This window comes from Diadema antillarum, unplaced genomic scaffold (genome assembly GCF_040938485.1).
Source record: "Diadema antillarum isolate AM-2024a unplaced genomic scaffold, OU_Dant_1.0 seq00001273_RagTag, whole genome shotgun sequence".
In the NCBI taxonomy this organism is placed as follows: domain Eukaryota; kingdom Metazoa; phylum Echinodermata; class Echinoidea; order Diadematoida; family Diadematidae; genus Diadema; species Diadema antillarum.
Genome location: NW_027272054.1, coordinates 292,913 through 307,608, shown reverse-complemented (window position 1 = coordinate 307,608; position 14,696 = coordinate 292,913). Strand labels below are relative to the sequence as shown.

At 37.6% G+C, this 14,696-nt stretch overlaps 1 protein-coding gene across 1 annotated transcript in view; it reads right to left on the bottom strand.

Moving 5' to 3' along the window:
• LOC139745512 (gamma-butyrobetaine dioxygenase-like) overlaps positions 1 to 14,043 on the bottom strand; it is a 39,862-nt gene extending 25,819 nt beyond the window's left edge. Inside the window, exons 1-2 of the mRNA XM_071655902.1 lie at positions 13,423 to 14,043; positions 10,399 to 10,709 (exon numbers count right to left, since the gene is read on the bottom strand). Coding sequence (XP_071512003.1) covers positions 10,399 to 10,709; positions 13,423 to 14,043 — 932 coding nt within the window. The remainder of the gene's footprint in view (positions 1 to 10,398; positions 10,710 to 13,422) is intronic.
• Positions 14,044 to 14,696: the final 653 nt, after the last annotated feature.

Genomic DNA, 14,696 nt, shown 5'->3' with positions numbered 1-14,696 from the left:
CTATTGTACTTGCTGATTTGATTTTGATTTTGATTTGATTTATTTATTCACCGTAAATTCAGCATAAAAAAGAGTACAGTAAAAGTATGACAAGCAATATAAAACATATGATCAACAGTAGAATAATACATAGAATGCATCAAATATGGAAAAGAGGAAGAAAACAAGAGAGGGAAATAAGCAACGAATATGTACGGTAGGATAGCCCATTCAGCTGCCAGTCTACGAAGACATGGCTGTTCTTCCATGGGGTCCTAGTATAAAATTGATATTGACATCAGGAAAAAAAAAAACAAACAAACAAACAAACAAACATTCAAACTGTAAAAAAAATATGTATATCACTGACAAGAGAAAAAAGGACATTGTATGTCGACTAAGCTACAAAGAAAGTAAACATACTATAAAAGGATTACAAAAAATCTGGAACAAATGATATCAATTTACTAGAAAATAAAGCAGGACTACAAACAACTTTTAAGCTTGGAGGGAGATTGTTGTATTGCACAGCACCCCTATAATAAAAAGTTCTTTTACAGTATTCTGTCCTGGGTTTTGGCAATGCTAAGTTACCTGTTGACCTAAGTAAATAATTAAAATGACAATATTGAAATTGATCTTTTAAATACGGAGGTGCAAAATCATGTAATGTCTTAAAAACCATGGTGTTTAAATGGCAACAACGACGAGCTGCTAAAGACTTCCAGCCTAGACGTGCATGCAGCTCTCTGACCGACATATGTCTATACGGACTTATTCCTAATATTATTCGACATGCTCTGTTTTGAAGTTTCTGTAATAACCTTGTGTGTTTAAAACTGGTTGAACCATATATGACATCTCCATAATCAAAGATAGGAAGAATAATTGCGTTATAAACAACTTTTAGATTGGACAGATTGATTGTATGTCGTAATCGGGATAACAACCGTACCAATTTACTTATTCGAATGCACATCTTATCAATATGGAGGTTCCATTTCAGACATGGATCTAAGATCATGCCAAGATATTTTGTAGAATGTACCTGACAGATAATATTTTCATTTACCAATAAATGTAGTTTATTGCACTTTTTTAACTTCATCTGAGAGCCGAATAACATACAAACAGTTTTATCTTGATTGAGGCTCAACTTCGATTCACACAACCAGCTAAAAATGTTCTGTAGTTCAGAATTCAAAACAGACTCAATCATAATGATGTCTGAATGTGAAAAATAAATAACAGTATCATCAGCGTATAAATGTATTGAACAGGAATGGACTTGTTTGACTATGCTGTCAATATATATGATGAACAAGAGTGGGCCCAAAATTGACCCTTGCGGAACACCGTAATCGATATTGGCTTCCACTGATGTTGATGAACTAAAATGTGTATATATTCTGCGATCAGTTAAATAACTAGAGAACCATGACAAACAACTCTCAGCAACACCTATAGCAGATAACCTTTTTAACAGAATGCAAGGATCAACAGTATCGAACGCTTTGCGTAAGTCTATAAACACTGCACCGGTGTACTGACCGTGGTCTATGGCGGTCAGCCAATCATCAGTTACTTTTAGTAAAGTAGAAATGGTTGAATGATTTTTCCTAAAGCCCGACTGGGCTTGGGATAAAATATTGTTATCTTTCAAGTAATTAGTCAGTTGGACTTGAACAAGCTTTTCCAATATTTTAGATACCGAAGACAGAATAGAAATGGGTCTATAATTATTTGGGGATGCTCTGTCTCCAGTTTTATATATTGGAATTATTTTTGATCTCTTCCAATTGGAAGGAAATGTACATTCTGATAAAGATCTATTGAATATGTGGGTCAATGAAGAAACAATAACCGGAAGAGCCATTTTTAGCATTATCATAGAAATATTGTCTACTCCCGTAGATTTCTTATTACTCATTCCCAGAATTGTTTTCATTACATCATCTTCTGTTACTGGATTAAATTCAAAACATGATTGGACAGAATTAATATCAACAATATCATTTCTGAAATCCGGAATAGTAGCCGCTAGTTCGGATCCTATATTTGCGAAAAAATCATTGAATTGATTAGCCAAAACTGAACTGTTATTGCTATCAGTGCTGTTGTTAACAAGCTTTTTTGACGGTAGGAGCGGTTTAAGCACCGACCAAACATTTTCACCGGAAGAGCAATTAAAAGCATTTGATAATTGTTTAGAGAAGTATTCTTTTTTTGCCAATCTGCATTGCTTTGTTACTAAGTTTCTGACTTTACGATACATATTCATAATATATTCATCATTGTATTTTGAGGCCTTTCGTTTCAGATCATCTCTCTTTTTCATTAACATTTTAATATTTGCGTTTATCCAGGGGGCAGGCTGTTTTCGTACGCGTTTCTTTTTAACCGGGGCAAATTTTTCAATCGAATCCATAAAATATGTTTCCCAAAGTTCAATTGCTTCATCAATAGTTGTGGCTGCTGATATTTCATGCCAAGGGTGATTAGACAAATGAATACGAAAGGCTTCCAAATCTACATTTTTTAAATTTCGGTAACTTATAATCCTAGGACTTTGCACAGATTTAAAATTCAAAATCAAATAACATAAATTGTGATCACTCAGTCCAACATTAATTACTCCATAAGCTTTTACTATATCAATCGCATTGGTCATCATATGATCTATTAAACTCCTCGTATTATGCGTGACTCGAGTAAACTGCGTGGTATTTATTTGCTGCAATGAAAATAATGTATTTATTTCTTCAAAACGCTTCAAAACATTCGACTTATATTTCTTGCGAATATCACAATTTATATCTCCCATCACAATAATATTTAATCTGAAAGTATCAACAAAGGTTAAAACATTTTCATATATATTCATAATTTCAATTTTGCTGTCAGGAGGGCGGTACCAGGACATAAACAAAAAAGGTGTGCATGATTTCGGTCGGACTCTGATCAAAATAAGCTCCAGCGAATCAGTTACATCAGAATGTATCACCTCATAAGGAATTGAACTGCGAATATAAATAGCAACACCACCGCCATTACGATTCCGATCTTTACGGATTATATCGTAATGTTGAATACCTATTTCATTATCACTTATAGAATCATCCAAAAGTGTTTCATTCAAAGCTAAAATATGAATATTATTATCATATAAAAACAGTTTTATTTCTTCAACATTACGATATAAGCTACGAATATTAAGGTGAGTACATTTAAAATCATTATTTTTGAAGTGATCGTATTGTCGTGATACATCAGAACTATCATGCTCATTATCGTAACGAGAGCTCACAGGAGGTGTGATGAATTCTCTAGTATCAATATTTGACTCATCAGGTATACAATTAGCAAAAGGTAAGCACTGAAAAACGCATTTTGTACATCTCCAGTTCAAAAATTCATATTGTACATCATCATAATGTTCATTTTTTACGCCTTCACATTTTGTGTGCGACCAGGCTGAGCATTGGGTGCATTGTAATCCTCTTTGGTTGTTTTTGACTGCCTTAGTACATATAACACAAGGGTATTGCACAGTCATGTAGCAAAGATATGTATTTAAAAGGACCGGGTAAATGAAGAAATAAATAAGTAAAAGAAAAAAAAACACAGAAAGATATATAACAAAAGACTGAAGTTACGCAAGACTTGAGAGAGAGAGAAAAAAAACACTACAGTCAATTTACTAAATGAATAGAACAAAGTTGAGAATGCATCATAATCACTTTTACACTTATTTGGAAGCAAACTCTTATACAATAGAGCAGACTGATGTGGACCGGCATATCTATACAGTGCCAAATTCAGAGAGTCATATCAAGTCTAAGTCACTTTCGGAATTTATCGCACGCTTGATAGTTTTCCCGCCAGTAGCAGGGAGCAGGGCAACCACTCTCCCATCGGAAGTCCAAGCTGACAGCACCTTGCGACACGCTTTGGTTTTGCGAAGCAGCGAAGCATTTTCCTTTGTAAGATCTTCATCGATGCCCATCTTGGAACCCTTGAGTGCACGCCGTTTGGAAATGACAAGCTTCCTTACGCGATATGAAACGAACTTCACTATAATTGGACGAGGCTTCGTTTTGTTGTTCCGCGAAGCGCGACTGCTCCTCCTCAGAGATCCGTCCGGGCTTTCACTATCGCTAGGGGATCCGATGCGGTGTGATCTTTCGATGTCATTCTTTGTGAGCGGTATTTTGAGGATTTCGTTCACAATGTGGCAAACTTGATCATCTGTGCTCTCGCCCTTTGACTCCTCCACGCCATAGAATCTCAGACAATTACGTCTTGAGTATTGCTCTTGTGCGCAGACACCTCGCTGAATGCTCTGAACAAGGTTGCGCTCCTTGTCAAGAGCTTTGTGTAGATTCGTGATTTCGGTTGACTGGACCTCAATGCGCTTTTCCAAGTCCATTATCTTAGCCTCATTTGCCTCAACACGTTGGGCAATGCTTGATAATTCAGCTTGCACGGTTTCACGGACAGCATTCCTGATTGCTTGGAGGAATGCATCTCCTTCAACAAAAGCTTTCATTGTCTCATCAATGATGGCTCTGACCTTTTCCTGAGTCATCGACGCATTAGGCATGATGGCGGATGAGTTATTTGCAATGACGATATAAATCGTATGACGGGTAGAGCTATACAAACGCCCAAGTGAGAGAAGTCAAATGACAGTTGAAAGTCGTAAATACAAATAAGGTTGTATCGTTGAAAATGACTCAAAGATGACAGATAAAACTCCCGTAGCTCCAAGAGTCAAATCAGTTCACACGACCATTTTCAACATGGCGTCGGCCATTGGTGTGTGTAGTACCCATTTCAACAAGTGGTTACATGCGGAGTTCAAAATGATGAATACGGTGCATTCTCAAATGGAGACATTAGGCAGTGTTAATGTATCATAGATACTGCAAGAGTGGCCATATGATAACAATCACAGACTATGCAAAATGTATGTCGGAAAGGTATATGCACGAGCTATATACGCGGTGAGTAATGGACATTTACATACCACGCTTGCATATAGGTTCCAACACGATTGTACCGCCTTTGGCCGCCACAGTACGCAATCACGTCCAAGTTCCACGATCACTCTCTCTTGAGAATATGAGTTTATCCAACAAGTTTCAGACACATGGCCGCTGTGATTTTGTAAGAAATACAAAATCCAAGGAAAGTTCTCTGAGTCTATGGACGAAAATTCCAGTTTCTTCAATAAAAATTCAGTGAAAGTAGAGTGATAATTGGAGAGACTCGTTTCTGTGCGTCCGTCCGCGACACTTGAAACTGAAAGTGCGAATGATTTACAAGATGCTCTTAACGCTCTTTCTGATTATTGCCAATTGTGGCATCTTACTGTTAATACCACAAAGACAAAGGTTGTTATTTTTTCTAGAGGAAAAGTTAGAAATATTCCAAAGTTTTATTTTGCCAATGAACTTTAAGTGTAATTGATGAGTATGTGTATTTAGGAACAATTTTCAACTATAACAATAGCTTCAAAAAAGCTATAAATAAACAAGTAACTCAAGCACAAAGAGCTATGTACTCCATGAAGAGCAAAATTGCATCTCTTTGTCTACCTGTTGATATTCAACTTGAGCTATTTAATCAATTGATATTACCAATTCTGTTATATGGATGTGAGGTTTGGGGTTTTGAAAATGTAATTCAAATTGAAACGTTTTATTTGAAGTTCTGTAAAGAATTGCTTGGTCTGAACAAGAGAACTCCCAATTGCATGACTTACGGAGAACTTGGGCACTACAAATTAGAAAAAATTGTCACTAGTCGAATGCTAATGTTCTGGTACCGTCTTGTAAACGGGAAATCAGCTAAATTATCAAGCATCATTTATAGGTTTGAATTTTTCTCCTTTTTGAAGGGGAAAAATCAGATGGGTTGGATTTTCAAAGTAAAGAATACTCTTGATAGCTTAGGCCTTTCTGACGTGTGGAAGAGTCAAGCAAGTAATCTATCGTTATCTTCATTCAAAAGAATAATAAATACAAAAATTAAAGATATGAGTCAACAGGAGTGGCACAGTGATGTTGAGTTAAACAATCAATGCACTGTTTATAGAATTTTTAAGCAGCAATTATGCTTTGAAAAGTATCTGATTCGTCTTAATGAAAATGATAGGAAATCTTTAACACGTTTTCGTTGCCTTAATCATAAGCTTCCAATAGTGTCTGGGCGTTACAAAGACATTCCAAGAATTGAACGTTTGTGTACCTATTGTTCTCAAAATGATATTGGTGATGAATTTCATTATTTGTTTGTATGTCCCTTCTTTACGACAGAACGTAAAAGATTTCTCGAAAAATATTATAGGAAGTATCCTAACACATTTAAATATGATCAATTGTTCAATTCCACTAAGAAAAAGACTTTGTCAAACATTTCGAGGTTTTGTAAGGTAATAATGTCCTCTTTTAGATAGTTACTGCACTTTATTATTTCGTTTGATTTAGTTTATTTTATATACCCTTTGCATGATTATTTGCATCAGGCAGTGCCTGCATCGTTCGTAATTCATGTGATAGATTTACATTTGTATAGTGTATTATTTATAACATACTTTTATGCAAATTATATTTGAAAAGTATGTTGATATCTTGTATATATTTGTATTATACATGTATATATGTTAATTCTTATTTGAATTTTTCTATTTTGTGTATTTTCAACTGACATTGTACTCCCATACCCCATGAGGGTCGTTGAGTAATAAATCAAACTTCAAACTTCAAACTTCAAACTGCGAGTAGCCAGAACACGAAGCGCTAGTTTATACAGGCCGCTCCCATAGGACAACACTGTACAATCAGAGGGACAACCATTACAACTCATCCCGCCGTCAAAGCGAAGCCGAGTTATCCCCTAGTCCGAGTTTAGCCTGACCCCGTTCGGGTAAGTACTGAGACTGAACCTTTTTGGTTAATATTTCGCATTTTCGTCGTTACCCGTCGAATATCTTGTCATGACATCGTTATCCTGCACATTTCCTAAGCATACGTTCACATTTGGGAGCGAAATTTGAAAACTTTTGCAGGCGTACCAAAACTTTGTTTGGGCTTTAACTCGCATGTATACAGACCTTGTGCTTATACCAAGACAAACTTTTGAACATTCCGGTGAAGTTCTATCTTAAATTATGTTCTGTATAATTTTCGTAACCATATACTTTATTGTGATATATGTGATAAATATGAAAATAGATTGAAATGAAGAAAAAAATGAAATAAATTGTTTCTGCGCAACTGACTGACAATTGCCTCACATCGACGTTAAGCCAGGCTGACACTTGCACGATTCTGTGGCACGCATTGTCACGACTCGAATCGTGCCAGTGCGCAAACTAGTCGTAAACTGGCGTGAAGTGTGCGTAGACCCGTCGTGACCTGCGTGCCATGTCGGGACGAGACTTTTGAATTGTTCAAAATTTTGGTCACGACTTGCCACGACAAAATCGTGGCCAAAAGTCGTGCAAGTGTCAGCCTGGCTTAAGGGGGTATCTAACCGGGCTTGAAACTAGTTCGCGACTAGTTCGCGACTCTATACAGGATGGCCCAAAAAGAACGGAACACCTAAGATCTTTAATTTCAGCAATATTGTTGCAAATATATGATTATTTTGCATACTATTGGAAAGGCCATTCTTTTTCCAAGACAATGACACCAAGTTCTTGAATTTTGGTTAATGCGTTATGATTTTAGGGCCATTTTTATCAACCCTTGCAATTTTCAAAATGAGATCATTTTGCACTCTCAGAGATACCGAAACTAGCGACAATTCGGCTTGTCATAGAACCAGTAGCGTTCACAATGTGTGGAATGTGGGGCGGACGGTGTGATAAATTAAAGAACTTGGTGTCATTGTCTTGGAAAAAGAATGGCCTTTCCAATAGTATGTAAAATAATGACATATTTGCAACAATATTGGTGAAATTAAAGATCTTAGGCGTTCCGTTCTTTCTGGGCCACCCTGTATAGATTTTGCTAGTTGCAGAAACGTCTCCGCGACGTCTCCGAGACGTCTCCTGAAAATTACAGAGTCTCCGATTAGTCGCAAGAAATTGAAACATGTTCGATTTTTCACGAAGTCTCCGCGACGTCTCCGGGACGTCTCCATGAGTTGCGGAGAGGTAGCGGAGACTAATCATATCCGCGACTGCTGAGACGTCTCCGCGATGTCTCCGCGATGTCCCCGAGACGTCTCAGAGACGTCGCCGAGGCCTGCTGAAGACCAGAAAAACTGGTGAGAGGTCGCGGAGACGTCTCCGCGACTTATTTGACGCTGTTTGACCTACTTTAGAAACCACGTTAACCATCTGCGTACTGACATCCTGCCTAGATCAAGTCAGGTGATCCTGCGACGGCTCCCTCATATTTTGAAATCTTTTGACAACTGCCATAACTCGTCTCAGAGACGTGATGAGACCGCAAGACATTTTATGTTGGAGACGTCTCCGCGACTGCTGCGACTGATAGTTGGAGACGTCGCGGAGACGTCGCGAAGCCCGGTGAGATACCCCCTTGAACAAGCACCGAATTAATCAGTGTTAATAGAAGCAGTCATGATAAAAATACATACTCGGGCTAGCCGAGTATGTATGGTCATGAGTTTGCGATATACATGATTGTAACCAGCTCCCTGCAATGTTTACAGATACGCTTACAGCATCTATTCATATCCCACCTGTTACACAATTTACTATAATTGAGAAAATCCCGAGTTCATCATTGCATTATATTATAAGTCGATTATAAGCTCTACGGATCTGTCTGATGATCCTGGACGCACTGTTTTTCTTTAGTGTTTAACAAAAAAACCATCTTAAAAAACTCCACGTATTGTATCATCCGAATAACAATTTATTATAGCTCACTAATTCAGTTCCATAATACATATTACAAATCATAACCATACCTTGTCTACTGCACAATTCTTCATTTTATGCTATGTTCACAATAAATTCTCAGATAAGGTAATATTCCTCTTAATGATTATAATACAGCTATAAACCGTGAATATCCCTTTTCTTCTCTGGCAACTTATCTTTCTTCAGGTATCCCCTTTATATCTCCTCGTATTCGTTTCTGTCTAGTTATTTTCCCTTTAGGTTATCCTCGTTGGTTTAATCATATTTTATGTATTCGAGGTTTAAAGGGATCGCATATAGAATTGGTTGAAACCTAACTTCAGGTTTCCAACGTTTGTTTGGTGAGATAATGAGAAATCTCTTATGAAATATGAAAGCGCATATATAATTCCCAAAGGAATTCAACGTTTATTTAATAAAAATTAGTTTTGAAATGGCTGAGATATCCAAAAACAGAGCATTCCCAATACAAGGTGGGCCCTACCTTTTATGACGATAGTTTTGTTTTTGGGTTCTTGGTGTCTCGCAAAAAGTTAAAAGCTCAATCCTCATTTTCACCAATACTATACCACCCCTTTACGTTGTTAATGTGTGTGTGTGGGTGTGTGTGTGTGTGTGTGTGTATGTATGTGTGTTTTAGCAGGAGTATAATACTTATATGACTATACTTTAGGTGTTTTGTTCCTTTAGTGCTAAAAAGACTCAAGAGAGAGAGAGAGAGAGAAAGAGAGAGAGTTACAAAGTGAGGCCGTTATCCCGGTCAAACAACCTGCTTACTGATGACGGTCTCCTCCACCTGTGTCTTTAATTGAGTAAAAAATGTTATCGTTTACACGTATAATTACATTCATTATTTTGTAGTACCCTTTAAGTAATCTTATCTATATGTTGAGAACGTTGTTTTTGATTTGTCATAATCATTTCATTGATTTTGAACAAATGGTGAATAACAAACAAACTGAAAGTAGTGTGTCAAGATTTTCAAGACTTTGTTAAAGATTCAGAATATTTTTAAGTTTCTAATGTTTCGCTGAGCAGTGTTATTGATTGTAACTATAAATGCGCAATATGGTATGGAGGAATGATGTTTAAACGAAAACGTTATAACCCATGGTTTTTGGTGATGATTAATCTTTTGTTTGCTAAAACTCTTTCACCCATACTCCGACGTCATTACTTCTCAATTAGCAAACACATTATGATGTGAAACATGCACGGTTTTTTTTTTTTTGCTGAGGTTTGTTTCAACAAAGGTAATGGAATGGAAAATAAATGTGTGCATGGTCGGTCAATGGCAGATTAACTTACCAAATTTGCATATTTATATACTGATTTCAAAAACGTGAATACGTTTATTACATCAAACTTGAACGTGCGTTTTTCATGCTAAAATTCGATGAATTAACCTCTGTCCCACATGCAGGTTGATTCTTACTTGTTTTTACTCAAGTTTACTATGCATGAAGCGGAATTGCACTTTTCACAGAATGGACCCGCTGATTATTATAAGGGCGTACCCGTAGTTGGAAGGGGTCAGGTAGCCACATCTCTCCGCCAAACGATGAATCTGCCGGACCTTTTGCGGGACGTTTTCGATGATGGCGATTCCAAGTCCTTTCACTTCGCGCAGGAGTGCGAAGAGGGCACGGTCGTCGCTCAGGAGGTTGTTGAAGTCGAAGATTTGAATTCGGTCCCGACACGTGGCCGCGTCCCACAACTGAGGTGGCATGTCGGCAACGGGGTCGGGGTCCGACTCGGAGAAAACATTGCAACGAAGCCAGGTAGCTGGGTAGTGGCTTACATGGCCATCCTTCCATTGTATCGTCATCTGGAAATCAGTGTTAACAAAGGCATACTGGTTTAAGTCTATGAGAATTTTTCGTTGTGAAAAATACAACATCCTCGACTTGTTATACTGATACTATTATAGGTTAACTCTCCCTAACCTATGGAAGAGTTAAGTCAGTGCTCTTTCACTATGCTAAAAAATGTGGAATTTTCTTTATTGAATCGAAATGATTTGATTTGATTTGATTTGATTTGATTTGTTTGTTCTGTTTTTACGAGGCCGCTATAAGGAAGTGATGCGTGTTTGTTGGTAAGCAACCACAATACCTGTGAAGGACTGTAGAGTGAGATGAAGTGTCTTGATTTGGCGTACCTTCGTTGCAGCCATGTACGGGACTCGAATCATACCTCCCTGACTCTCGCTAAATGCATATTGAATGAACGCTTCGCGAAGTTGGAGAACTTTCTATATTAACTTGAATGGCAACATATTAGATTTGAATACAGATTCGGCTGATCAAAATAGAAGGCCCAAACCCTCAAAATTGAATGATCGCACTATCAATTTGATTGGCTAACTTACGAAATCTCAAGTATACACCAAGCAGACGTCTGTACACTTTTTTTTTACGGTCGTAGATTTTGACTCTCCCGAAACACAGAGTATGGTTCAAGTACAAATGGAAATAGGCACTACACACCGACACCACCAAGTGTATACAGATCTAAATGGAAAAGAGTTCAATTTGAATACTTACTGTATATTTCTTATATAATTTGTTTTGTAGTATCTTGTAACTATAGCGTTATTATTAGAATGATTGCAAAGCGCTTAGAGGTTTAAAGGTATAACATGCGTAAAATAGAAGTATTAGGCCTACTGTTATTATTATCACTATTATTGTTATTAATTAGTAGTAATCCCGCAATGAATTTTCTGTATTGTTTTATTGGGTGAATAAAATTGAATTGCCTTGATTGAATTTGATTATTTCATTTGTAAAGCAAATTCAATGCAGAAAGAATTCGAATAAATTCACTTGAGTTCAAAATATGGAATTCAAAGTATAGAATTACATTGATGTCAGCAAAATTACCAAATACAAAATAGTAACTAGGTATTGCAAAAAAAAAAAAACATTTCCCACTTTTGGTCGTTAATAGTTCGAAAAACTATATAGTAAAGTTGATAAAGTCCATCAACGCTGCTATGTCATGGGACATGAGGAGAATAGCTGCATAGTGTACAGTTGGAGGTGATTTGAATAGGAAAGCAATTCTGAATCAGTTTCATTAATTCCATGATTACTTCTAAAGTTAAGCTCGAGATTTATGCCAATTTGAACCATCTGTACAAAATTGAACTTTAAACAGGAGCCAATGATGCGTATGTGAGTGTGTAATTACAATCGACTTGCAATTTGTATGAATGCCACGAATACCATCTTTTCAGAGCTCTGCTGATCAGGCTTCTGCACAGAGGGCCCCGTTTTTTCAAGATAGAGTTAGCGTTGATTGCGAAATCAACTATAACTTTGATCAACTTAAAGTCGGCTTTAACTTTAAATCAACTGTAAGTTTCCGTTTTACAAAGAGACTTAATTGTCGATTATAGTTATAGCTGATCATCATGACTTAATTATTGATTTAGTCAAAACAAAAACAAACACAGGACGAGGATAATTTCCGGTACTGTCTGCCTAAAAACAATGCAATACATAAAGCAAAACAAACAACAAAAACACAAGTGTACATGATTGTTTGCCACGGCCACGGAAGCGTAGTCTGCTAGTGCGCCGCAGTATGATTAGCGCTACAGCCGCTGAATTAGAAGTATGTTTGCAACAGAACCGCAAAATACGCCATACACTCACCATTATTGACCCCTGTGCAAAATTTGTACAAAGGGTTGAAATAGAGCAAAATCTGAACCCTAACTTAAAAATAAATCATGAATTTAATGAAACTGATTCATGCATTTATTTTCAAATTACCTCCAGCAAAATTGTGCATGATTGAGCTATTGCTCATGTCAATGTCAGTGTTATCTGATTTATAGTTTTTGAACTATTAAGGATCAAAAGTGTTTTTTAACACCTTGTTTAAAGCTAGTCACCATTGTACTTGTTAAATGTAGGCCTATTTTTCACGGCAGGGAGCCACCTCCCCGTTCACAGCACTACCTCAGCTCTATCCCTTGTTCTAGATAAAGAAGGTTTTTTTTCTTCTTCTTCTTCCTTTCTTTCTTTAGGATTCCTTCATTTGGTGCCCATTTGGGGCCCCAGCCAGAGCCAGTCGGGAGGGGTTTTCAAGAAGACGCTGAAAATGGAGAAAAAATGACATCACACGACGCAAGTTACATGACGAGCGTCTTACGATGAATGATCGATCGCAATAGTTCACTTTGTTAGCTAATAAGGGGAAATGTATAGATAGATTGGTCAATAATGTCATAATCATATTGCTTTCGGAAATTATTACGTGTCATGAATTTTGAACCTTGAAATTTAGAGTCTTCTAACTTGATTTTATACAAATCTATACATGTTTTTTTTTTTTTCAAATTCTACGATTCTGACCTTCGCTTATTTCACTTCCCTGATCTATTCCAACCAATCAAGACATGGGGTGGAATTCCACTTTAATTCTGGACTTGTTATAAAGAGGGATTCTTGAGACTTGAGTAAGGTAGTAGAGCCATCTCCGTGTGACTTAAGTTTATAAGTTTACTTGTTGATGATACGATAACTTACTGATTTGCCATCTTCACTTCGCATCACCGTCTCTACTCCACACCTTGCTAAGAGCCCTTGCAGATTAACCGTTCGAGACTTGGAAGACTTGTTGAAACATTCGTTACATCGACAGTTATCTCTCAGCCAGCTGTAGGGAAAAGAGTTTTTCGCTGTACCCTCGCTAACCTCTATTTCACCATCACTCTGCCCATCCCGTGCCCATGTTACTTCAACCCGGTCACCAACATCAGACCATTCGACATTGGCAAGCCTGAATTCAGAATATTCCCCCCATCGTGGATGCAGGAGCCTTTCGGAGGCGAAAGTGGTGTCCAGGACCGACTTCTCCTCCTCGGTCAAGAAGGGGACGTCGGATGACCATGAGGAACTCTGAGAAGCCGAAGCGAGCGAAGCCGACACGACTCTGTGACGTCCATTAAAGTTTGGAACATTGAGGACCCTCGTTTGGCATTTCTGCGGCTGATTGTCGCAGCTCGTAGCGGACGAAGCCCAAGAAGAAGACAAGTAACGACTGTTTTGTCTTCGAATGTTCAATGCAGACGAAAAACGAGAGAACTTGAAAGCAGGTATGTTACGTAATGATTCCTTTAATCCTCGAGAGGCCCAAAATGCGGCCATGTTGCTGAGGATGTTTGGCTGGTGTGGAAGCTGACGCAAAAAACAATTGAAAAGTATACCACAGTAACACAGTGTGCGTCTGTTGACAATTTGAGGGAGGAAGAGACTATACAATGACGGATGTCAGTGGTGCCCTGTGTAGTGCGCGCGTACTGTACTGGTGGTACTAGTATACACCATGCATCTATACTACACATTCGGACATTCATCCCTCTTTAATAAATTCATGCACCTGTTTCCGCCAAAAGTGCCGCAACATGCTATCCTATTTTGATCTAAGTATCACCGCGGAAAACCAGCTTGAATAAAAAGAAGACGGCCCTTAGAGAAATACAAAAAGAAGAAGAAGAAGAAGAAGAAGAAGAAAACCACATGCGCAGAAGCTAAGTAATAAATCTCTTAAATCAAGAAATGCACATAATATTATATGCGAATGTTATGTGTATTGCGAAAACATCGCTCAAGCAATTTCATTTGTGAAATGCACATACTATACAAGCAAAAGTATTTTGGCAAGTTGATTGTGATTTTGTAGTGTATTTTCCCCCATTTTCGCTCATTGTTTCGAAAAAACAAAACAAAACATGAACAGTAATGATGGATGACATGTATAGGACTTGTATGTCTCAACATTGAACAACAGTTATACGCGT